This window comes from Rhinopithecus roxellana, chromosome 8, assembly GCF_007565055.1.
Source record: "Rhinopithecus roxellana isolate Shanxi Qingling chromosome 8, ASM756505v1, whole genome shotgun sequence".
NCBI classification, from domain to species: Eukaryota; Metazoa; Chordata; class Mammalia; order Primates; family Cercopithecidae; genus Rhinopithecus; species Rhinopithecus roxellana.
Window position 1 is genome coordinate 128724248 of NC_044556.1, and position 26634 is coordinate 128750881.

Genomic DNA, 26634 nt, shown 5'->3' on the forward strand with positions numbered 1-26634 from the left:
GCCTGCAGGTGGAAAGTTTTTTTTTTTTTTTTTTGAGATGGAGTCTCACTCTGCCGCCTGGGCTGGAGTGCAGTGGCCAGATCTTAGCTCACTTCAGCTCACTGCAAGCTCTACCTCCCGGGTTCACGCCATTCTCCTGCCTCAGCCTCCCGAGTAGCTGGGACTACAGGCGCCCGCCACCACGCCCGGCTAGTTTTTTGTATTTTTTTTTTTTTTTTTAGTAGAGACGGGGTTTCACGGTGTTAGCCAGGATAGTCTCGATCTCCTGACCTCGTGATCCACCCGTCTCGGCCTCCCAAAGTGCTGGGATTATAGGCTTGAGCCACCGCGCCCGGGTGGAAGGTTTTTAAGTTGAGGAGCTTTTGTATAACTTGGGAGAATTTACAGTTTCCCTCCCTTTTTATTTTTAAATAATTTCAAACTAATAATAAAGTTAAAATAATAGTGTGTTAGGGTTCTCCAGAGAAACAGAGTGAATAGGATGTGTATATATATTTTATTTTATATATATAATCCTTATTTATTACACATACTACATAATTAATTACACATACTAAATACTTTCTTGTATATACTATAAGGAATTGGCTCACATGATCCTGGAGGCTGAGAAGTCCCAAGATATGCCATTGGTACGCTGGAGACCCAAAGTAATTCCTGACTGAGTGTGAAGGCCTGAGAAGCAGGAGAGCCAGTGGTATAAGTTCTAGTCCAGAAGCCAGCAGGTTCTAGACCTGAGAAGAGTTTTGATGTTTCAGTCTTGAGTCCAAAGGGAGGAAAACACCAGTGTTCAGTTAAAGCACTTGTTCAGCCTTTTTGTTCTATTCATACCCTCAACAGATGACTTCTGCCACATTGGGTGGGCAATCTACCTTACTCAATCTGCTAATTCAAATTTTTATCTAATCCAGAAATACCTTCACAGACACACTCAGAATAGTGTTTGACCAGAAATCTGGGCACCATGTAGCTCAGTCAAGTTGACATATAAAATTATTCAAAATAATAAGAGAACTCCTATATACCTTCTACCTAAATTTACTAGTTTTTGTTTGTTTATTTGTTTGTTTTGAGACGAAGTCTCACTCTGTTGCCTAGGCTGCAGTGCAGTGGTGCATTGCAACTTGTGCCTCCCAGGTTCAAGTGATTATCCTGCCTGAGCCTCCCTCGTAGCTGAAACGACAGGCATATGCCACCATGCCTGACTGATTTTTGTGTTTTTAGTAGAGATGGGGTTTCACCATGTTGGCCAGGCTGGTCTTGAGCACCTGACCTCAGGTGATGTGCCTGTCTTGGCCTCCTAAAATGCTGAGATTACAGGCTTGAGACACTGTGCCTGGCCAGCTCACCAGTTTTTAACATTTTTATCACATTTCCTTTTTTCTTTTTATTTTTTTCCAATGTGTGTGTGATTTTTTCTTTTTTAATTTCAGTTTTTATTTTAGATTCATGGGGTACTTGTGTAGTAGATTTGTTCCCGGGGTATATTGTGTGATGCTGAGGTTTGGGGTATGATTGATCCCATCACCTTGGTAGTGAGCATAGTACCCAGTAGTTAGTTTTTCAACCCTTCCCCCTTTCCCTCACTCCTCCTTCTAGTAGTGCCCAGTATCATTGCCATCTTTATGTCCACGAGTACTCATTGATTAGCTCCCACTTATAAGTGAGAACATGGCAGTATTTGCTTTTCTGTTCCTGTGTTAATTTGCTTAGGATAATGGCCTCTAGCTGCATCCATGTTGCTGCAAAGGACATGATTTCATTCTTTTTTTATGGTTGCGTAATATTCCATGGTGTACATGGACCACATTTTCTTTGTCTAGTCCACCATTGATGGGTACCTAGCTTGATTCTATATGTCTTTGCTATTGTGAATAGTGCTGTGATGAACATATGAGTGCATGTGTCTTTTGGTAAGAACAATTTATTTTCTTTTGAATGTTTACCCAGTAATGGGGTTGCTGTGTTAAATGGTAGTTCTATTTTAAGTTATATGAGAAATTTCCAAACTGCTTTCCATAGTGGCTGAACTATTTACATCCCCACCAACAGTGTATAAGCCTTCCCTTTTCTCCGTAGCCTCCAACATCTGTTATTTCTTGACTTTTTAGTAATACCCGTTCTCACTGGTGTGAGATGGTATCTGATTGTGGTTTTGATTTGCATTTCTCTAATGATTAGTGATGTTGAACATTTTTTTCATGTTTGTTGGCCACTTGTATGTCTTCTTTTGGGAAGTGTCTGTTTGTATCTTTTGCCCTTTTTTTTTTTTTTGCTTGTTCAATTGTTTACATTCCTTATAAATTTTGGATATTAGACCTTTGTCAGATGCGTAGTTGGTCAGTATTTTCTCCCATTCTATAGGTTATCTGTTGACCCTGTTGATTGTTTTCTTGTGGAAGAGCTCTTTAGTTTAATTAGGTCCCACTTGTCCATTTTTGTTTTTGTTATATTTGCTTTTGAGGACTTAGTCATAAGTTATTTCCCAAGGCACATGTCCAGAATAGTGTTTCCTAGATTTTTTTTCTAGGATTCTTATAATTTTAGGTTTTACATTTAAATCTTTAAATCCATCTTGTTAATTTTTGTATGTGGTGAAAGGTAGGGGTACAATTTCATTGTTCTGCATATGGCTAGCCAGCTATCCCAGCACTATTTATTAAATAGGAAGACTTTTCCGATTGCTCATTTTTGTCAGCTTTATACAGGATCAGATGGCTGTAGCTGTTGGCTTTATTTCTGGGTTCTCCATTATGTTCCATTGGTCTATATGTCCGTTTTGTACTAGTACCATGCTGTTTTGGTTACTTACGGTAGCATTATGGTATAGTTTGAACTCAGGTATGTGATGCATCACACTTTGTTCTTTTTGCTTAGGATTGCTTTGTATTTTTGGATTTTTGTTGTTGTTCCATGTGAATTTTAGAATAGTTTTTTTCTGGTTCTGTGAAAAGTGATGTTTGTAGCTTTATAGAAATAGTATTGAATCTGCAGATTGCTTTGAGCAATGTGGCCATTTTAATTTGGCCAAGTCGTTTGTTTACCACGGGCTATTTGGCCTGTAGTTTAGTTGTTTTATTGTGTTTTTGCCAGGTTTTGGTATCAAGGTGATGCTGACTTCATAGAATGAGTTTAGGGAGGCGTCCCTCCTTCTTAATTTTTTTGATTCTTTCAAACCAGCAGCATGGAATGCTTACCCATTTGTTTGCATCATGTGATTTCTTTCAGCAGTGTTTCGTAGTTTTTGTAGAGATCTTTCACCTCCTTGGTATTTGTTTGTTTCTGTGTATTCCTAGGTATTTTGTTGTTGTTCTATTGTAAATGGAATTGTGTTCTTGATTTGGCTCTCATCTTGAACGTTATTGGTGTATGGAAATGTTATGATTTTTGTATATTGACTTTGTACCTTGAAACTTTACTGAAGTCATTTATCAGTTGTAGGATCCCTTTTGCAGTCTTTAGGGTTTTCTAGGTGTAGAATCACATGGTCAGTGAAGAGAGCTAGTTGGACTTCTTTTTTTCCTATTTGGATGCCTTTTATTTCTTTCTCCTGTGCAATTGTTCTGACAAGGACTTCCAGTACTATGTTAAGTGACAGTGGGTATCCTTGTCTTGTTACACCTGTCAAGGGGAACACTTTTAGCTTTTGTCTGTTCAGTATGATAGGCTGTGGGTTTGCCATAAATGGCTCTTAGGTATGTTCCTTTGATGCCTAGTTTTTTTGAGGGTTTTTATCATAAGAGATGTTGGATTTTATCAAAAGCTTATTCTGTATCTACTGAGATGATCATAGGGTTTTTATTTTTAATTCTGTTTATGTGGTGAGTCACATTTATTGATTTGTATATGTGGAACCAACCTTGCATCGCAAGAATGAAGCCTGCTTAATCATGGTGAATTAACTTTTTGGTGTGCTGCGGATGTGGCTTGCTAGTAGTGTGTTAAAGATTTTTACGTCTGTGTTCATCAGGGATATTGGCCTGTAGTTTACTTGTTTTGTTGTATTTTTGCCCAGTTTTGGTATCAAGGTGATGCTGGCTTCATAGAATGAGTTAGGGAGGAGTCCCCCCTCCTTGATTTTTTGGAGTAGGTTCGGAAAGACTGTTACCAGTTTTTCTTTGTATGTCTGGTAAAATTTGTGAATCCATCTGGACTAGGGCCTTTTTTGGTTGGTAGGTTTTTTATTATTCAATTTTAGAATTTGATACTGGTGTGTTTAGGGTTTCAGTTTCTTTCTAATTCAGTCTTGGGGGGGGGGTTGTGATTTTCCAGGAATTTCCAGGAATTCCATTTTCTCTAGATTTTTTAGTTTGTGTGTGTACAGGTGTTCATAATAGTCTTTGAGGATCTTTTGTGTTTCTGTGGAATTGGTTGTAATGTCACTTTTGTCAATTCTGATTGTGCTTATTTGGATCTCATTTCTTTTTAGTTTATCTATCTGGTGGTCTGTCAATCTTTTGATTGGTTCTTTATAACCTTTCAAAGAACCAACTTTTGGTTTCATTGATTCTTTTAATTTTTAATTTTTGGAGGTATATAGTAGGTGTATACATTTAGGCAGTACATGAGATATTTAGATAGAGGCATACAGTGAGTAATAATCACATCATGGTAAATGGGGTATCCATCTCCTCAAGCATTTTTCCTTTGTACAAGCAATCCAATTATACTCTTTTAGTTATTTTCAATTGTACTCTTTTAGTTATTTTAAAATGTACAATTAAATTATTACTGACTATAGTCACCCTGTAGTGCTATCAAATACTAGGTCTTACTCATTCTTTCTTTTTATACTCATTGTCTGTCATTTCCTTACCCACCCCACCCCCCGCCCTCATCCCCTCAACTGCCCTTCTCAGCCTCTGGTAACCATCCTTCTACTCTCTATCTCCATGAGTTCAATTGTTTTGATTTTTAGCTCCCACAAATAAGTGAGAACATAAAATGTTTATCTTTCTGTGTCTGACTTATTTCATTTAACATAATAATCTCCAGTTCCATCCATGTTGTTGTAAATGACAGGATCTCAATCTTTTTATGGCTGAATAGTACTCCATGATGTATATATATAATATTTTCTTTATCCGTTCATTCATCTGTTGATGGACACTTACAGTGATACTGAGAACTTTTTCATATGCCTCTTTACCATTTATATGTTTTCTTTTGAGAAATGTCTATTCAGATCTTTTGCCCATTAAAAAAATCAGAATATTAGATTTTTTTTTTTCTGTAGAGTTGTTTGAGCTCCTTATATGTTCTAATTATTAATCCCTTGTCAGATGGGTAGGCTGCAAATATTTTCTTCCATTCTGTGAGTCTTCTCTTTGTTGATTGTTTCCTTTGCTGTGCAAAAGCTTTTTAACTTGATGTAATTCTATTTGTCCATTTTTATTTTAATTGCTTGTGCTTATGGGGTGTTATTCAGTAGATTTTCTCCCAGACCAAAGCCCTGGAGGGTTTTCCAAGTGTTTTCTTATAGTAGTTTCATAGTTTGAGGTCTTCGATTTAAGTCTGTAATCCATTTTGGTTTGATTTTTGTATAAGGTGAGACTTAGGGGTCTAGTTCCATTCTTTTGTACATGGATAGCTGGTTTTCCCAGCCCTGTCCTTTCCCCATTGCCAATGAATGTTCTTGGCACCTTTGTTGAAAATGAGTTCACTGTAGGTGTGTAGATTTGTTTCTGGATTCTCTATGCTGTTCAGTTGGTCTATTTGTGTGTTTTTATGCCAGTACCAAGCTATTTTGGTTATTGTAGCTCTGTGGTATAATTTGAAGTCAAGTAATAGGATTCCTCAGTTTTGTTCTTTTCTTTCCCCCCGTCCCCCAGGATTGCTTTCACTATTCTGTGTCTTCTGTGGTTCCATATAAATTTTAGGATTGTTTTTTCTATTTCCATGAAAAATATTATTGGTATGTTGATAGGGATTGCATTGCGTGGAATCTATAAATTAGTTAGTGTGTACAAGTTAAAAATATTGATTCTTTGAGTCCGTTAACATGGAATATCTTTCCATTTTTCTTGGCATCCTCCTCAATTTCTTTCATCGGTGTTTTATAGTTTCATTGTAGACATCTTTTACTTCTTTGGTTAAGTTACTTCCTGTGTATTTAATTTTATTTGTGGTTCTTATAAATGGGATAACTTTTTAAAATTTCTTTTTCAGATTGTTCACTGTTAGCATACAGAAATGCTACTGATTTTTGTATGTTCATTTTACACCCTGCAACTTTACTCAATGTTTATCAGTCCTAATAGTTTTTTGGTGGAGTCTTTAGGTTTTTCCAAAAATAAGATAATATTATCTGTAAACAAGGATAATTAGCCTTCTTCCTTTCCAAGTTGAATGCATTTTCTTTCTTTCTCTTGTCTGATTGCCCTAGCTAGGACTTCCAGTACTGTGTTGAGTAACAGTGGTGATAGTGGGCATCCTTGTCCTGTTCTGGAGCATATGGTTGATGGAGTATTCTGTGGGTGTCTATTAGGTCCAGTTGGTCTGTGTCAAATTTGAGTCCATAATTTTTTAGGTTTTTGCCTCAATGATCTAATGTTGTCATGGGGATATTGAAGTTTCCCACTACTACTTGTGTGGCTAAGTCTTTTCTTAAGTTTAAAGGTACTTGTTTTATGAATCTGGGTGCTCTAATTTTGAGTGTGTATATATTTAGGACAGTTAAGTCTTGTTGAATTGAATATTTTATCACTCTGTAATGCCCTTGTCTTTTTTTACTGTTGTTGGCTTAAAGTCTGTTTTCTGTGATATAAGAATAGTAACCCCTTTTCTTTTTCGTGTTCCCTTTGCATGATCTTTCTCCAGCTCTTTACTTTGAGCCTATGGATGTCATTAGATGTAAGATAGGTCGCTTGAAGATAGCAGATGGATGGGTCTTTTCTTTTTGTTTGTTTGCTTTTGTTTTGTTTTGTTTTGTTTTGTTTTTTGAGACGGAGTCTTGCTCTGTCGCGCAGGCTGGAGTGCAGTGGCGCAATCTCAGCTCACTGCAACCTCCGCCTCCTGGGTTCACGCCATTCTCCTGCCTCAGCCTCCCGAGTAGCTGGGACTATAGGCGCTCGCCACTACGCCTGGCTAATTTTTTTGTATCCTTTAGTAGAGACGGGGTTTCACTGTGTTAGCCAGGATGGTCTCGATCTCCTGACCTCATAATCCGCCTGCCTCGGCCTCCTAAAGTGCTGGGATTACAGATGTGAGCCACGGCGGCTGGCCGGGTCTTGTTTTTCTTATCCAGTGTGCCACTCTGTATCTTGAAAATTCTGCTGTTAGACTGATGGGGTTCCTTTTGTATGTGATCTGACCTTTTTCCCTATTTGTCTCTAAGATTATTTCCTTAGCATTGACCTTCGACAGTCTGGTGATGATATGCCTTGATGATGTTCTTTTTGGATAGTGTCTCAAACTCCTGACAGGTGCTCTGGATTTCTTGTACCTGGATATTTATCTCTTTAGCAAGATCAGGGAAATTTTCTTGAATTATTTTTCTCAAATATATTTTCCAGGTGGTTTTCTTCTTCTCTGTCTCTTTCAGGAGTGCCAGTAGGTTTGGTCAGTTTACATAATCCCATATCTCTCAAAGACTTAATTTTTTTTTTTTTTTTTTGAGAGTCTTGCTCTGTCACCCAGGCTGGAGTGCAGTGGCACAGTCTGGGCTAACCGCAACCTTTGCCTCCCAGGTTCAAGCGATTCTTGTGGCTCAGCCTCCCAGGTAGCTGACATTACAGGTATGTGCCACCATGCCTGGCTAATTTTTGTGTTTTTAGTAGAGACAGGGTTTCAGCCATGTTTGCCAGGCTGGTCTCGATCTCCTGGCCTCAAGTGATCTGCCCACCTTGGCCTCCCAAGGTGCTGGGATTACAAACATGAGCCACCACACCCAGCCTGCCTTTGTTTGTTTTAAAAAATTCTTTTTGCTTTATTTTTGCATGACAGGGTTTGTTTGGGACTCTGGTCTCTAAGCTCTGAAATTCGTTCTTCTGTTTGGTTCAGTTTATTGATAAAGCTTTCAATTGTGTTTTGTTTGTTTGTTTGTTTTCTAGGCAGAGTCTCGCTCTTTTGCCCAGTCTGGAGTGTAATGGCACAATCTCGGCTCACTGCAACCTCTGCCTCCCGGGTTCAAATGATTCTCCTGCCTCAGCCACCCAAGTAGCTGGGATTACAGGCACGTGCCATCATGCCCGACTAATTTTTGTATTTTTAGTAAAGATGGGGTCTCACCATGTTGGCCAGGCAGGTCTCAAACTCCTGACCTCAAATGATCCATCCACCTTGGCCTCCTGTTTTTAAATTTCTTAAGTTCTTTAATTCCAGAAGCTCTGATTGATTTTTAAATTATATTTTATTTTGGGTTCAGGGGTATGTATGCTGGTTTGTTATGTAGGTCAATTGTGTTTTGAGGGGTTTGGTGTACAGATTTGTTTTGTTGCCCAGGTAATAAGCATAGTACCCAGTAGGTAGTTTCTCGATACTCTTCTTCCACCCTCCACCCTCAAGTAGGCCCTGGTGTCAGTTGTTCCCCTCTTTGTACCCACCGTACTCAGTGTTTAACTCCCATTTATAAGTGAGAATATGCAATATTTTGTTTTCTGTTCCTGTGTTCGCTTAGGATAATGGCCTCCAGCTCCATCCATGTTTTTGCAAAGGACATGATGTCACTCTTTTTTATGACTGTGTAGTATTCCATGATGTATATGTGCCATATTTTCTTTATTCAGTCTACTGTTAGTGAGCATTTAGGTTGATTCCATGTCTTTGCAATTGCAAGTAGTGCTGCAGTGAACATACATGTGCATATGTCTTTGTGTTGGAACAATTTATGTTCTTTTGGGTATATACCAAATAGTGGGATTGTGGGTTGAATGGCAGTTCTGCTTTGGGATCTCTGAGAAATTGCTAAGTTGCTTTCCACAGTGGCTGAACTAATTTACATTCCCACCAGCAGTGTATGAACATTCCCAGTTCTCTGCAGCCTTGCCGGCATCTGTTATTTCTTGACTTTTTAATAATAGCCATTCTGACTGATGTGAAATGGTATCTCATTATAGTTTTGATTTGCTCTTCTCTAATGATTAGTGATGTTGAGCATTTTTTCATATGCTTATTGCCCATGTTTAGGTCTTCTGAGAAGTATCTGTTCATGTCCTTTGCCCACTTTTTAATGGGGCTGTATTTTGCTTGTAAATTTGTTTAAGTTCCTTATAGATTCTAGATATTAGATATTTTTCAGTTGCATAGTTTGAAAATATTGTCTTCCATTTTCTTGGGTATCTAATTACTCTGATAGTTTCTTTTGCTGTGCAGAAGCTCTTTAGTTTAGTTGGGTCTCATTTGTCAGGTTTTGTTGCAATTGCTTTTGGAGTCTTTGTTATGATATCTTTGCCAGGGCCTTTGTCCAGAATGGTATTTCCTAGGTTATCATTCCAGGGTTTTTATGGTTTTAAGTTTTACCTTTAAGTCTTTACTCCATCTCGAGTTGATTTTTGTATTTGTATATGGTGTAAGGAAGGGGTACAGTTTCAGTCTTCTGCATATGGTTATCTACTTACCCCATCACCATTTGTTGAATAAGGAGTCTTTTCCCCATTGCTTGTTTTTGTCAGCTTTGTCAAAGACCAGATTGTAGGTGTATGGTCTTATTTCTGTGCCCTCTGTTCTGTTCCATTGGTTTGTGTGCCTGTTTTTGTAAAAGTATCATGCTGTTTTGGTTACTGTAGTCTTATGGTATAGTTTGAAGTTGAGTAATGTGGTGCTTCCTGCTTTGTTCTTTTTGCTTAGGTTTGCCTTCACTATTTGGGCTCTTTTGAGGTTCCGCATGAATTTTAAAATAGTTTTTTCTAATCCTGTGAAGAATGTCATTGGTAGTTTGATAGTAATACCATTGAATCTTTAGATTGCTTTGGGCAGTGTGGCCATTGGCCAACAATAATGAGTCTTCCTAGCCATGAACATGGAATGCTTTTCCATTTGTTTGTGTCCTCTCTGTTTCTTTGAGCAGTGTTTTATAATCTTCATTGTAAAGATAGTAAACCTCTCTAGTTAGCTGTATTCCTAGTTTTTAAATTCTTTTTGTGGCTATTGTGATTGGGATTACATTTTTGCTTTGGCTCTCAATTTGGATGTTAGTGTATAGGAATGCTACTGATTTTTGTACCTTCGTACTTTGTTCTTATTAGTTTGAAAGAATTTCTTGATTTCTGCCTTAATTTCATTATTTACCCCGAAGTCATTCAAGAACAGATTGCTTAATTTTCATGTAATTAAACAGTTTCGACTGAATTTCTTTAGTATTGATTTCTATTTTTATTACACTGTGGTATGAGAGTATGCTTTGTATAATTTTGGTTTTTTTTTTTTTTTAATGTAATGAGAATTGTTTTATGTCTGATTGTGGGTTGATTTTAAAGTATGTGCCTTGTTCAGATGAGAAGAATGTATATTCTGTTGTCTTTGTGTGGAATATTCTGTAAATGTCTGTTAGGTCTATTTGATCAAGTGTTGAGTTCAGGTCCTGAATGATCTGCCTATTGTCAGTGAGGTGTTGAAATCTCCCACTATTATTGTGTGTTTGTCTGTGTCTCTTCATAGGTCTCTAAGAACTTGCTTTATGGATCTGGCTGCTCCGGTTTTGGGTGTATATGTATTTAGTATAGTTAGGTCTTGTTGAACTGAGCCCTTTACCGTTTTGTAATGCCCTTTTTTTATCTTTTTTTTTTTTAAATCTTTGTTTAAAGTCTGTTTTGTCTGAAATTAGAATAGCAACCTCTGCTTTTTTCTCTTCTCTGTTTGCTTGGTACATTTTTCTCCATCCTTTCACTTGGAGCTTGTGGGCGCCATTGCATTTGAGATGGGTCTCTTGAAGACAGCATACAATTAGGTCTTGCTTCTTTATCCAGTTTGCAACTCTGTGCCTTTTAATTGGAGCATTTAGTCCATTTACATTCAAGGTAAGTATTGAGATGTGTGGATTATTTCCTTTTGTCATGTTGCCAGCTGGTTATTATGCAGCCTTGTGTGGTGCCTTTATAGTGTTACTAGCCTGTGTACTTAAGTGTATTTTTATACTGGCCAGTAATTGTCTTTCCTTTCCATGTTTAGCACTGCCTTCAGGACTTTTTGTAAGACAGATCTGGTGGTAACGAAATCCCTTAGCATTTGCTTTTCTGAAAAGGATATTATTTCTTAGCTTATGAAGTTTAGTTTGGCTACATATGAAGTTCTTGGTTAGAAATTTTTTTCTTTAAGAATGCTGAATATAGGCTGATATGGTTTGGCTCTGTGTCCCCACCCAAATCTCATGTTGAATTGTAACGCCCAGTGTTGGAGGTGGGGCCTGGTGGGAGGTGATTGGATCTTGGGGGTGGTTTCTGATGCTTTAGGACCATCACCCTAGTGCTGTCTCATGATAAAGTTCTCATGAGATCTGGATATTTGACATTGTGTAAAACAAACAGATCCCCACTTTGTGCTTTCTCTCTCCTGCTGGCCATGTGAAGATATGCTTGCTTCCCATTTGCCTTCTGCTATGATTGTAAGTGTCGCGAGGCCTCCCCAGAAGCAGAAGTCTGTGCAGCCTGTAGAATCAGAGCTGATTAAACATCTTTTCTTTATAAATTACCCAGTCTTGGGTATGTCTTTTTTTTTTTTTTTTTCCTGAGACGGAGTCTTACACTGTCGCCCAAGCTGGAGTTCAATGGCACAATCTCAGCTCATTGCACAAACACTTCCTGGGCTCAAGCAATTTTCCTACCTCAGCCTCCCGAGTAGCTGGAATTACAGGTGTCCACTACCACACCTGGCTAATTTTTTTTTTCTTGCATTTTTAGTAGAGACAGGGTTTCACCAGTATTGGCCAGGCTGGTCTTGAACTCCTGACCTCAAGTGATCTGCCCACCTCAGCCTCCCAAAGTGCTGGGATTACAAGTGTAAGCCACCACACCCAGTTAGTGTGTCTTTATAGCAGTGTGAGAACTAACCAATACATAGGCCCATAATCTCTTATGGCTTGTAGGTTTTCTGCTCAAAGTACAGCCATTAGCCTGATGGGGATCCCTTTGTAGGTGACCTACCTGCTCTCTCTGGCTGCCTTTAACATGGTTTCTTTCATTTTGAACTTGGAGAATCTGATGACTGTGTGTCTTGGGGTTTGTCTTCCTGTGTAGTATTTTTCAGGAATTCTTTGCATTTCCTGAACTTGAATGTTGATCTCTTTAGTGAGGTTGAGGAAATTTTCACAGACAATATCTTGAAATGTTTTCCAAGTTGCCCGCTTTTTCTCCCTTTCAGGGATGCCAGTGAGTCGTAGAGTTGGTCTCTTTACATAATCACATATTTATTTTTTTTTTGTTTTTGTCTGAATTATTTTGGAGAGCAGATCTTTGAGCTCTGAAATTCTTTTTTCATCTTCGTTGATTTTGCTGTTAAGGCTTATGATTGTATTCTGAAATTCTTGAAGTGAGTTTTTCAGTTCCATCAGCTCAGTTTGTTTCTTTCTTAAAATGACCATTTCATCTTTTATCTCCTGTATTGTTTTATTGTATTTCTTAGAATTTTTCAATTGGGCTTTGACTATTTCCTGAATGTCAATTATCTTCATCCTGTACATATTCTGAATTCTATTTCTGTCATTTTAGCCAGGCTATGAATAATTGCTGGGGAACTAATGTAGTTGGGGTTAAGAAGACAGGACAGTCTGGCCTTTTGAGTTTCTGGAGTTTTTTGTACTGATTCTTTCTTATCCAGGTGGGCTGATATTTCTTCAGTCTCTGAAGTTGCTGTCCTTTTTTTTTTTTTTTTTTTTTTTTTTTTTTTTTTTTTTGGCTTTTATCTTCTTGGATGCCCTTGGGGGTTTGATTATGGTGTAAGGTGGGTTCAGTCGACTGACTTTGAGTCTAGTCTCCTCTTGTGGAGGAGCCCCCTCTGTTTACTGTCTCTATGCCTGCATTTCTTTTATTGGATGTTCTGGTCCATGGGGCTGCCTCATGCAAAGGCTATATCCTTGCCAGGTAAGCCCTATTCTGCTCTTCATGTACTCCCTGGGAATCACAATGTTGTCCCTGCCTATAGAATTCAGGCAGAAGCGGGACTGCTGGGCTGGAAGCTGTTGCAGGTATGGCCTGTCTGACTACAGAAGGCCAGGCCAGGAGTGGGTGGAGTTGACCACTCTGTCATCTGAGTGTTTCCAGGAAGGCAGGAGGCTGTGCTCCTCAACAGATTCAGGCTGAAGTAGGACCACTGGGCTGGAAGCTGTAGCAGGTGCAACTTGCCTGGCTACCAGTAGCAGAGGTGGGTGGGGATGCCTGTCCTGCCGCCCTAGGTGCTTTCTGGGATAACAGGAGGCTGTGCCATCCAACTGAGTTCTCACAGAGCACAACTGTGGGCCAGAAGCTGTTTTGAACTCCTGGGCTCATAGCAATTCCCACCTCAGTCTCCTAAAGTGCTGGGATTATAGATGTGAGCTACTGTATCTGGCCTGATTTCTTTTTAAGATGTTTATCTCTTCCTTTATTTCCTAGATTGCCTTAGAAATTTCTTTGTGTTGGTACTTGACCTTGTCTTGGATCTTATTGAGCTTCCTTGCAGTCCATGCTTTGAATTCTTTATCTGTCGTTTCTGAGTTTCCATTTGGTTAGGGACCATTGCTGGAGAGCTTTTGTGATCCTTTGGTGGTGTCACTGTATTCAGATTTTTCATGGTGCAGAATTCTTGTGCTGGTTCCTTCTCATCTGGAGACATTGGCACTTCTAATTTTTGTAATTATTTTTGTGCAGGTAGAATTTTTTTTTTCTTTCTCTGTGATACTGATTTTTTCTTCCGTCCCTTTCCCCACTCCCTAGGGGGTGTGACTATAAAGAATGCTGGGTAGGGTCTTTTGACTTTGCTTCTATAACCATAAGCACTTCTATTGGCAAGTTTTAAATTGGGATATGCAGTTCTACCTATCAGCCAGTAGAGGGCGCTTATGGGTAAGTGCAATCTGTGGCCAAAGTGGCTCAGTGTACACTTGATCTTTGTTTACTGGGAGATGCTGTCTGTTGCCTCAGGCAGTGGGCAGATTCGTGGAGTAAACAGTGATCTGTGCTCCCTCCTCAGCCCTGGGGAGGTGTGAGGAGGGGTGGAAGGTGGGCAGGGCTGGACCAAGCAGGTCCACCTACAGTTCCCCCAGTGGCAGGCACAAGAACCAAGGCCAAAGGAGAATCCAGTGGGTGGCCACCAAATGTCCAGAAGTGTGTCCAGGTATGGAGCTGAGAAACCTCCTTGACCCCAAGTTCTCTGCACATAGATAGGGGTGGCTGAAACTCATAATCCAGGAGAGTGGGTTCTCCACATGCTTGGAGATATGCCTGGGGCCTGGGCATGGAGCAGAGATAGCCCCCCATGCACCAGGATCTCTGCACAGGAATGGTAGGGTGGCTTACTCTGCTGTTCCAGATGAGCAGGTGCTCCAAATGCCTGGAGATCTGCCTGGATATGAAGCAGAGATGGGGACCCCCTGCACCTGGATCTCTGCACAGGAATGGTGGGGCTGTTCAGGCTACCAATCCCAGCAAACGGATGCTTTGAATGCCTGGAGATCTTCCTGGGCATAGAGCAGAGAGGCCCTGCTGCACCACGATATATACCCAGGAAGGATGGGGCAGGTCAGGCTGCCAAAGCAGGCAAGTAGGTGCTTTGAATGCCTGGAGATCTGCCTGGGCATGAAGTGGAGAGGACCCACCATGTGCAGGAAGGATAGGGTGACTCAGGCTGCTAGTCCATGCAAGCACGTGCTCCATATGTTTGGAGATCTGCCTAAGTGTGAAGCAGAGAGGGCCCTACTGCACCATAATCTATGCACAGAAAGGGTAGGGTGGTTCAGCCTGCTGATCCATGTAAAGGGATGCTCTGAATACGTGGAGATCTGCCTGGGTATGGAGCAGAGAGGGCCCTGCTGCACCATGATCAATGTCCATGAAGGGTAGGGTGGCCCAGGCTGCTGGTCCAGGCAAGGGGGTGTTCCGAATGCCTGGATTTATGCCTGGGGTGGAGTGGAGAGGGCCCTGCTGCACCATGATCTTAGGAGAGCATGCTGGGGCACCCAGCAGTAATATACATAGACTGGTTTCAGGTCATCAAGCTGGCCCTGGCTGCAAGTCTCATTGTCCAGGAGAAAGTGCAGCTGTAGCAGCTCTCCCCGCCATCCAGGGCCTGCATTGGAGGAAAGCACAGTTCCAACACCCCAGTTAGCTTCGGGGATTAGGAGCAGCAATGTTCTCTTCCTTGGCTTGGGTTGCTCAGATCCCCAGGGAAAAGGTGTCACAAAGGGAGGTTCTCTGCCTTTCTTGCATACTGGAGCCTCACTTACTTTTATCAGCCTCTGTTCTCCTTCCTGGGATCTGGGTGTCGTTTATGATGCCACTGGGTTTCTGTTTTCCTTCCTGAATTAAAGCTTACAGAGTCGATTGCTTTTTTTTTTTTTTTTTTTTTTTTTTTTTTTTTTTTTTTTTTTTTTTTGAGACAAGGTCTCACTCTCTTGCCTAGGCTGGAGTGCTGTGGCATGATCACAGCTCACTGCAACCTCGGCCTCCCAGGCTCAGGTGAGTCTCCTGCTTCAGTGTCGTAAGTAGGTAGGACTACAGGTGTGCATCACCATGCCTAGCTGATTTTTTGTTTGTATTTTTAGAGATGGGATTTTACCATGTCACCCAGACTGGTCTTGAACTCCTAAACTCAAGCGAAGCAATCCACCCATCTCAGCCTCCCCAAGTGCTGGAATTACAGACTTGAGCCACCACGCCAAGCCCACAGTTGATATTTATGCACTATCCTGATACTTCCAAGTGGCTGATGCATGCTAAAAGCCTCTAATCAACAATGTTGGGGGAAAAAAGATGCCACATTATCTTTATATTCGTTTTATTTTCTCTGTCACACATATACATACCGTTTTCCTGAAATATTTAAGATTAGTTTGCATACTTCATATCTTTTTTTTTCTTTTCTTTTCTTTTTTTTTTTTTTTTTGAGATAGAGTCTCGCTCTGTCGCCCAGGCTGGAGTGCGCTGATGCGATCTTGGCTCACTGCATCCTCAGGCTCCCGAGTAGCTGGTACAATAGGCACCCGCCACCAGGCCTGGCTAATTTTTGTATTTTTAGTAGAGACAGGGTTTCACCATGTTGGCCAGGCAGGTCTCGAACTCCTAACCTCAGGTGATCCACCCACTTCAGCCTCCCAAAGTGCTGGGATTACAAGTGTGAGCCACCGGGCCCGGCCACCCTTTTACCTCTTAGTATTTCTGTGTTTCTTAAAAACAAAGGTGTTCTTTTATGTAATTTGCCCAGGCTGGAGTGCGGTGGCACGATCTCGGTTTACTGCAACCTCCTACTCCCGGGTTCAAGCTATTCTCCTGCCTCAGCCTCTGGAGTAGCTGGGATTACAGGCGCCTGCCACCATGCCCAGCTAAATTTTGTATTTTTAGTAGAGACAGGGTTTCACCATGTTGGCCAGGCTGGTCTCGAACTCCTGGTCTCAGGTGATCCAACTGCCTCGGCCTCCCAAAGTGCTGGGATTACAGGCATGAGCCACTGCACCCAGCCTTTTATGTATTAATAACTGCAGGAAATTGTCACATGTAGGAAATTGATACAGTAATCTACAATCTATATTTCAGTTTTGTGAATTACCGATGATATCTCTTAAAGCATTTACTACCATCTAGTACAGGACCTTTAGTTGCCGTATCTCTTGTGTTTCCTTTAAATTGCAGTAGTGCTTTGGCCTTTCTCATAACATTCGCATTTTTTGAAGAATATATTTATCAAATGTTCCTCAGATGAGATTTGTCCATGTCCTTGAGATTAGATTTCAATTATGAGTTCCCAGCTCAACTTCTTGTCAGTTATGTTGTGTCCTTCCCAGAGTATCATCACATCCAGAGGCACATGATGTCTCTCTTTTCATTGATGATAATAATTTTGATCTACTTAGTTAAGGGATTATCCAGTTCTTCACACAGTATAGTTACTTATTCTTTTTCTTGTAACTAATAAGCAGTCTGTGAGGAAAAACTGTTTTTGTTCTTTTGATTTTTTCTAATTAATGTCTTTGTAGGAAATTAAAAAATATACAGGTAAGCTAAAGTTAGGGAAAAATTGTCTTATAAACCTAGCGATAACCACATTTTAGTGTATGTTGTGCATCTCTCTTCTTTATGTTATAATAATGATTACCAAAAAGGATTATACCTTACATACTGTTTGGTAAATTGCGTCATTCATTTAGCAGTATATTATAAATATTTTTCATGTGTCAGTAAGTATTACAGTATTTTAATGGCCGCATAGTTTTCCGCTGTGTAGCAGTCCTTTGCCTATAGATTATTCTGTGATGTTCAGTTTAGCCTCACATTCCAGGTACAAGAGATCCTTAATGGCTATCCCCTAGGGCTTAGGCAATCTCTTCCACCCAAGAGCCTCCAACCATGGAATCTTGATGTCTGTCTTATCCCATCAGCACTACTGTGTTGTTTTTCTGTTCTGCTGTTCCATACTAATGTGCTGTGTTCCTTTCTCTGACCATTCCTAGGTCCACAGTAGCACACTTTTATCAAATATTTAAACCTATTTCTGATTCACTTGGGTTGTTTTCATCTTTAACTGCGAATATTGTATCTGGATGTTAGTTTTTTTGTTTGTCTTATTGCAAATATAGACTATTATGAGTTAAGTGAACTTTTATGGAGTAGTCTTTTGAGTAGAGCATCTGGCCAAAATACCTTCATAGCCACCAAAAACAAAAACACAAAATATTTGGAGCACAGTTTATCTTTTTATTTGGAACTTCTTTTCTATTACCTGAATTTCTAGTTAACCTATATTCATATTTTGGGTCAGGTATCTTAGGAGATCTCAGCTCTTGTCTGTTAGGATTACTTAGCAAATTATCTTGAGTGAACTTTCTATATAGGAGATAAAGCATAACCTTTAAATGTATTATTTTATAGATTTTTCTCCCTTTAATATTTAATCATTTGAAAGTCTGTCTTCGACCACAAGTTGTTTAGTTTCAAGCTGTTTAGGTATATGGAAATATAACCTCTCTATGTAGATGTGGGACAGTTTACAAATGAATCTACCGGTACTTTCATAGTTTAGTTCAAATGTGACAAAATTATATCTGGAAGACTTAGGTGTAGGATCTCTTTTTATTGACTGAAGGCAAAACAATTTTAACTCAAATGAATGAAGTAACTTTGTTGTTTTTAAACTTTTTTTTGAGACGGAGTCTTGCTCTGTCTCCCAGGCTGGAGTGCAGTGATGCAATCTCGGCTCACTGCAACCTCCACCTCCCAGGTTCAAGTGATTCTTCTACCTTGGCCTCCCAAGAAGCTGGGATTACAGGCGCATGCCACCACACCCAGCTAATTTTTTGTATTTTTAGTAGAGATGGGATTTCACCATGTTGGCCAGGCTGGTCTCGAACTCCTGACCTCAGGTGATCCGCCTGTCTTGGCTTCCCAAAGTGCTGGGATTACAGGCGTGAGCTGCACCGGCCTATTTTTAAACTTTTCTTTACACTTTGAGAAATAATGTCTGCTATTTTATAGATGGCGATGTAATAGTGATACCCTGTCTCTTAAAAAATGTAAAAAATTAGCCGGGCATGGTGGTGCACACCTGAAGTCCCAGCTACTCAGAAAGCTGAGGTGGTGGGAGAATTGCTTGACCCCAGGAATTGGAGGCTGCAGTGAGCTAAGATTGTGCTACGTGCTCCAGCCTGCACGACAGAGCAAGACCCCGTCTCTTAAAAAAATGGCTGTTGTGATGTTGGTAGTCACGTTGAAAGATCTTGTCATTTATAACACTAACAAAAGTAAATAAAATATTAAAGCATATATTTGGTATATTTAATGTGAACTTTTCTGTGTGCAAAGTATAGAAAAGTCTTTGAGGCACATACTAAAATAATAAACCCGTATCTCTTTTAGAACTTGTAGTATTTTTATAATATCATATAAGCTTCTCTGTTACGCTTCAACATTATTAAATACTATTGACATGTACATTTGTAAGTAGTTATGAAGAGTTTATATTCTTTAAGGTATGCTTTGCTATGTTTTAAAATATGTAATGGATTTTAGTATAACCTTAATTTTCATGAAATACATGAGTGACAATTTATTTTAAAAGCAGAGAAGGCCAGGTGCAGTGGCTGAGGTCTGTAATCCCAGCACTTTGGGAGGCCGAGGCTGGCAGATCACCTGAGGTCAGAAGTTTGAGACCAGCCTGGCCAACATGGTGAAACCCTATCTCTACAGCCTGGCCAACATGGTGAAACCCTGTCTCTATTAAAAATATCCAAAATTAGCTGGGTGTGGTGGCTTGTGCCTATAATCCCAGCTACTCAGGAGGCTGAGGCAGGAGAATTGCTTGAACCTGGGAGGCGGATGTTGCAGTGAGCTGAGATCATGCCATTGCATGCCAGCCTGGGCAACAAGCAAAACTCTGTCTCAAAAAAAAAAAAAGAGAGAGAGAGAAAACGTGGTTCTTCATGCTTATAGTTTACAAATATTTTAATATTGTTCCTGGTCTTTATTACCTTTTTTTAAGTAATAGTAATAAATTGTATATTTTGATATGTAAAGTGAGTTAAGGATATAACTCCTTTAACTATTAAAAGTCTTTTTCTTAGCACTAGGGGGCACCCCTGATTTATAAATTCATGTTATACTTAATCTTGCTTAGAAACTGGAGTGAAATGAAATAATTTGAAAAATATTTTGCAAACTGAAAGACTCTGTTCAGAGAATCTGGATTATCAAGCTGGTTTTGTTGTATAGCAGTATAAATATAAGTTGATTCTTAATAATATAAGGATAATGAAGCTTATAGAATGAGATCGTTTAGATAGGAGGAAATTGTTTTGTAGTTTATTCATTTTCACATTGATTTTCTAAGTGGGTGCTGTTAAATGGTTTTAAAACTTCATGATTTTGAATATATTTCTATTTAAAAAATTCTAGCATGATGTTCTGCTCTTAGCAGGTGCCTAGGCTGTATCTGAATAAATTAAGATAAATTCAAGATGTGACTGAAGGCTGCTATCATTAGTAATAATTTTTAAGCATTTCAAAACCAAGAGCATGTTTTACTACATCTAGGAAACAGATCTTAGCCATTCTCATTCATTGTGTTTGCAATTAGGATTTTTAGTGATACTCAGCAACAATTGCTTCCCAAAGATATATTTCTAAGGTTTTGTCTTTTCTTTTTTATTTAAGAGACTTGTTGAATTTAAGCCTTATGGGGATTAAGTAGATAGTAGCATCTGCATCTTCATTGCATCATATTAATAGCATATTTACCAGTACCAACACTGTTTTAGGTGCTTTGTGTATATTATCTCATTTCTCTTCACCACAGCTCTATGAAGTGTAGGTACTTATTATCCCTATTTTATAGATGAGAAAACTGAGTACAGAAAAGTTAAAATTTCCTGGGTTTACACAGTGGTAATGTGGTTCCAAAATTTGTACTTTTAAATTACTATATCCTATATTGCTTCTCCAGAGAAAGGAAACTTAGCATTGAAGTAATTATTATTGACATTTATAAAACTCACCTTTTAAAGTGAATATAGCATAGAGTACCTAATTTATAGACACTTAACATTTCTCTTATGAAATACATCATAGATCTTTAAAGTTGAAAAGGGATCTTAAAGTTCATTTACCACTGTCGTTTTACAGAGAAGAAGAAATTCTAACCTAGAGAGGTAAAGTTACCTACTCAGTTTATATGACAAGTTATTTATGGAAAGATGTTAGAACTTGAAGTAAGTACTCTGACTTCAGTAAAGTAGAAAATCTGTGTTGTGGAAAGAGTATTTGACTAGAATTTTGATGGTTTGAAACTTGCTCTTGGCTCCGTATTTGCCACCCTGTGTTCTCAGAAGTTCTGTGTTTCTTTGTTATGTGGGTATGATATATCTTCCCTAATTAGTGTTATTGGTAGTTTTGCAAATCAACATAATGTATTAAAGATATTTAATAAACTTTAAAGTCCTATACAAATAACATAATGTATATTATGGTACAGTAAAGCCACCATTTCTGTGGATTCTACTTCTGGATTCAGACATATCTGAATTGAAAATACTTGGGGCAAAAAAAAAAGGATGTTTGCATCTGTACTGAACATGTACAGACTTTTCCTTGCTATAATTCCCTAAACAATACAGTATAACAACCATTTACATAGCATTGGCGTTGTATTAAGTTTTATGAGTAATCTGGAGATGATTTAAAGTATACAAGAGGATGTGTATAGGTGATATGCAAATACTGCACTATTATATAAGGGCCTTAAGCATCGGTGGATTTTGGCATCTATAGTGGATCCTGGAACAAATCCCCCATGGATTCTGAGAGATTACTGTATTTTTGTGATATGTAGTCCATAAAATTTTAAGTATTTGTGATATGTTGGTAATCTGGATCAGTAGCTATAAGCATATTCAGTATTGTTGATTTACGGGTGTCATTTGGATCACTAAAAATTTATTGTGTTGTGGTATGTGTTACTTTGCCGTGCATTTTTTTTTTTTTTGCAGATTTTATTTACTTTGAAATTGTACATTTGATTTTTTTCCCTCACAATAACCACTTAGCGAAAAGTTATGCTTTTGCTTTGCTTATGAAGAACATAACAGTAACATCTATTGAATACTGTTTATTTGGTGTTTCTGGTTGTTTGAAAAGAGCATACAAGATTGTCCTCAATCTGGATTTAGTGGCTGAGCTAAAATAATAGAGTTTAGTGAAGTTGAAATATTTTGTTTTTTGTCATGGTGGTAGGCATAGAGTTGTTTTCTTCAACTTCGAGGGAGGACATTTGCTTAACTTTTTTATTTTTTACAGGAATAATGTATTTGTGGCCTTGGACATGAGGCAATCAGTCCTCTGTTGCTGTTAACATAAGGTCAGGGACTGATGAGGAAAGCATGGACCTAATGAACGGGCAGGCAAGCAATGTCAATATTGCAGCTACTGCTTCTGAGGTAAGATATTTAAGAAGCTTAGGTATAAAGTTTCTTACCTGGCTTTCTAAGTTTTCAAGTATTATGTTTGTTCACATACTTAAATCAGAAGTGCATTTAGTGCAGAAGTACATGTGCAGTACACATATTTTAACTTTTACTTTAGTGATTCATATGTTTGCTGTGCCTCATAGATATACTTAATCCTTATCTGCTTAAGATACTTGAAAAATAATGGTAACTCATAAAACTCTTTATTTTTAAAAGAAACATTTGGTTCTTGGGTTAAAGTTTAGCGTTTAAGATGGAGATGTGAAGACTGAACTAGATGCTCACTCCTCTAGTGAATATATTATGATTGTATTTTTGCCCCAACTTTTTTCTTTTTTTTCTTTGTGTATAGATCTAGAGAACTTGCCTACTTTCCTTAATAACTTTAGCATCTGGCTTCTATATTTCTTCTTTATTTTTCTCTTAGTATATTGGATGAGAATAACGTTTATGACCCTTTAACACCTTGACCTCAAAGTTCCTTAATAGCCTCAACTCCATTCCAAAATGGGCTCCATTTTGCCCCAGCCAGTTATTTAGGCCTTGATATCACTGAAAATAGATTCTAAGTCTATGGTTTCCATTGTTTTTCTTATGTAGATTATTTATTTTCATCTCTAGTCCTGGCTTCCCTCGTGAATTTTATTAAGCATTTTTGATGGACCAGACATTTGTAATATCCACAATATCAAGTTTCTTATTACTGGTCTGCTCCACAACCGTAAAGAAAATAGTCTAAGCCTTTTATCTAACTTACATTAATAACATCACATTTCCATAGCCATCTAAGTTTAAATCTTTAGATGTGTGGTTTTTTTGTGGGGGGGTTTGAGACAGAGTTTTGCTCTCGGCGCCCAGGCTGGAGTGCAGTGGTACAATCTTGGCCTTCTGCAACCTCTGCATGCCGGGTTCAAGCAATTCTCCTGCCTCAGCCTCCCCGGTAGCTGGGATTACAGGCGCCTGCTGCCACACCTGGCTAATTTTTGTATTTTTAGTAGAGATGGGGTTTTTATCATGTTGGTCAGGCTGGTCTTGAACTCTTGACATCAGGTGGTCCACCTGCCTTGGCCTCCCAAAGTCCTGGGATTATAGGCGTGAGCCACCGCGCCCAGCCAATGTGTTGTTAATTAACTTTGTTTTGCCCACCACAACCATTGTCTCATCATAGCAGAGAGAGTCCACTAGCAAGACAGAAGTTACAATCTTATATAATGTATTCACGGAAGTGACATCTCATCTCATTTTCCATATTCTGCTGTTTAGAAATAAGTCACAGGTTCTGCCCATACTCAAGGGGAGAGGATCACACAGGGGTGAGAATACCAAGAGATAGAGATCTTTAGCAGCTATCTTAGAGCCTGTCCACTGTGCTTTATCTCTGGGATCCAGTACTTTTCTCCTTATTTCTATTACTGTACTACCATCTTAGTTTGGTCATTTATTATTTCTTGTCTGGATTAGTGCCATGGCCTTATATTTGGTATTGCACTTAGATTTTCTGTTGTTTCTGGTCTTTCAACTGAAATTTAAGATTAGTATTCTTAAAATACAACTCTTAAACTTTATCTTTTCCCAAAACTGTCTGTGGTTCCTCATTGCCTACTAATTAAATTCAAATGCTCACTCGGCCTTTTATTCAAGACTTTCTTCAAAATGGCCCCAGATTTTTGGATTTAACCCCTACTCGTCCTCTACTTGAAACTTTACAGTCTAACGAGAGAATACTACATTTGCCGGTGTCTGTATAAACCATTACATTTTCCTTCTTCTATCATAACTTTGCCTATACCAATTTTTCTAGCTGGAATTTTTCTGCCCATTCTGGTGTGTCCCCTCCCCATCACTGCACGCACAAAACATTTTGTCTTTCAAACATATTTCAAATGCTATGCTTCTAATAAAGCTTTTCCTAATCCCTTAAACAGATGGGAGCTTTCCTATTTTTAAAACTGTCACTTAGAAAAAGCTCTTTCTATAATTTTTTCCATAAATTTATACATAGCTTTTTTATATTTACAACAATAGGATTATATTTATATATATGTTTGTAATATATGTTTGTTTTCTTCATATATTTGTAACCGTATTTCTTGAATATGTTACATATATGTATATATGTGTATATTTTTAACTATTCAGAAATGCCTGTTCTAGTATCATAGGAAGCAGAATACAAATATTTGTTAAATAAAATAGGTCATTCACTTGTACAGACAATTCTGTTGACTTTACTAAAAGTGAATTAATTACACCAGGCTTCAGAGTAGTATAATTAGCAGATGTAAAGTAAGAATGAATTACTTAAATTACTTACCACCCTTTAAATTGTCCATTTATTGTGGCAAGAAAATAAAATTAAAATTTTGTATTTTTCCACCTTCTCTTAAAATACATATCTAGTAACATCAAAGTACAAACTTCTTATAGAAGTGATAAGCCTACAGAATGGGTAAAATACTTTATCTCGGTTGGCTGACTTATCCTTTCTCATTACCTTTTATATTTAACCTGTGTTTGAAGTTTCTGTTAGTAGGAGAATTACAGTAAACTTGTTTTCAGACATTTAGAAGTATCAGTAGTTTTTGAGTCATGCCTTGAATGAATTACTGCTATTCTCCTGGTGGACATAATTGCTTTGTGTCTTATTACCAATTTATTACTGATATTAGGGAAGCACGTCAAAATGCACACTAGTAATTTTTTAAGCCTCTAATGGCATTAAGAAGGAAAAAAGAGGAGTGTTCATTCTTTTTGATAAGCAATAAAATTGTCATGATGATTTACTAACTTGGCTGAGTTAAAAACTTGGAGAAAATTACTGATTTATGTTTATGATTCATGTGTTCACCTGACAGAATGCATCTAGTTATTTGGACAGCTATTGGATTAGTGTATACTGCTTAACTGATGTCTATTTGAATACTTAACATTATGAATAAAATTTTGTATTAGTTTTGGGACATAAAATAATATTGTTGACATACTATAAACTAGTCGTAGTTACAGAGATTAAACACAAGAAATGAAACTCCATTTTATTTATGAGGTTTCTGCTTTATTGAGGTTTCTGCTTGGATTCATTCACTGGAATTCAGGTTTCTGCTTGGATTTGTAAAGAGCTTAGAGTTCATCACTCCTGTCTTCACAATTGGAAAAAAGCTAAACAAACTGAAAATCAATAACTCCTCTTAGCTGTATCAGAGAATTGCTATCACAGAGCACATTTAACAGTGATGCCCTGAAACCTGGAGAGATAGGCAAATAGAGAACCACAGCTTACAGGAGCAGAAGTCAGTGGAGCCACGTAAACCCTAATTGATGAACTGCTGGAGGCTGTGTGTGGACTAGCTTGAGAGTTAAAAACTCCTTGGGGGTCCAGTCTTGGGTTCTTCTCACCCTCTACTTTTCTGATTTTTATTATCTCTAAGATGCCTACAAGCTTCTCACAGTAAAGACAGAAAAAAATTCCCTTCTGCTTCTAGCAGGGGGAGGAAAGAAATAGCCATTTTGAAATACACCCAGATAGAAAGTAACCATATTGAAACATGCCCAGAGCATTCTGTTCTCCACCTGCCCTCAAGGGAAACTACTTCACCAGAGCCTAACTCACTTGGGAGAGGAAAAAGCCTCAACTTCAAGCCCTTCCAGACTTCCTGTCTCACCTAAGCAGAGCCAGGGGGACAGAGAAGCATTTGTGAAGTTCACAGTCTGGGGACATACTCAGTGAAAGACTAAAACCAAATAATAGGACTATAGGACACTCTCTCCCCAGCACCCCCTCAAATACACACACGTACCCTGCCTACCCCCACCACATCAGCAGGGCTTCTGTATAATACTAAGATTTCAGCTGAAAGAACTGCAAGGCTGAAACTAAGAAGGGATTTCTAGGGAATCCCAAAGACAACAGAGGATAAAAAAATAAGGATACTATAGGAAATTGAAGACTCAGACACCTATAACAATACCGAATTATAAGCACAGTATAATGCCTAACATGATAAAAAATAAACCCTTAACAGTAGTAAAGGCCTATTCAACCTGAGTTCCTATTACCCAATATACCATTTCTAGCTTTCAACAAAAAATTACAAGCCATGCTAAAAGGCAAGGAAAAAAACACAATTTGAAGAGATAAATCAAGCAACAGAACCACTCTCATATGGCAGAGATTTCGCATTATCAGACTGGGAGTTAAAATAACTGTCATTAATATGCCAAAGGCTCTAATGAAAAAAAGTGTATAACATGCGAGAACAAATGGATAATATAGACAGGGATATTGAAACTATTAAGAATTGAAAAGAAATGCTAGAATTCAAAAGCACTGTGACAAAAATGAAGAATGCCTTTGGTGAGCTAACCAGTACCAGTAGACTGGTGACCAGTAGACAGCCAAGGAAAGAATCAGTGAGCTGGAAGACATGTCAGTAAAACTTCCCAAACTGAAATGCAAAGAGAAAATAGAATGGGGAAAAAAAAAAAAAAAGGAACAGAATAGCCCAGGACTGTGGGACAGTGACGAAAGGTGTAGCATATGCACAATGGTAACACCAGAA

The 26634-nt window shown here is 38.6% G+C and overlaps 1 protein-coding gene across 3 annotated transcripts in view; it reads left to right on the forward strand.

The window, feature by feature from the left end:
* The window catches only part of RALGPS2 (Ral GEF with PH domain and SH3 binding motif 2), a 239763-nt gene that overhangs the window by 85150 nt on the left and 127979 nt on the right, over positions 1-26634 (forward strand). For all 3 annotated transcript variants that reach the window (XM_030935727.1, XM_030935726.1, XM_030935728.1), the window contains exon 2: positions 21906-22045. In XM_030935727.1, the coding sequence (XP_030791587.1) occupies positions 21989-22045 (57 nt within the window). In that variant the 5' untranslated portion in view covers positions 21906-21988. The remainder of the gene's footprint in view (positions 1-21905; positions 22046-26634) is intronic.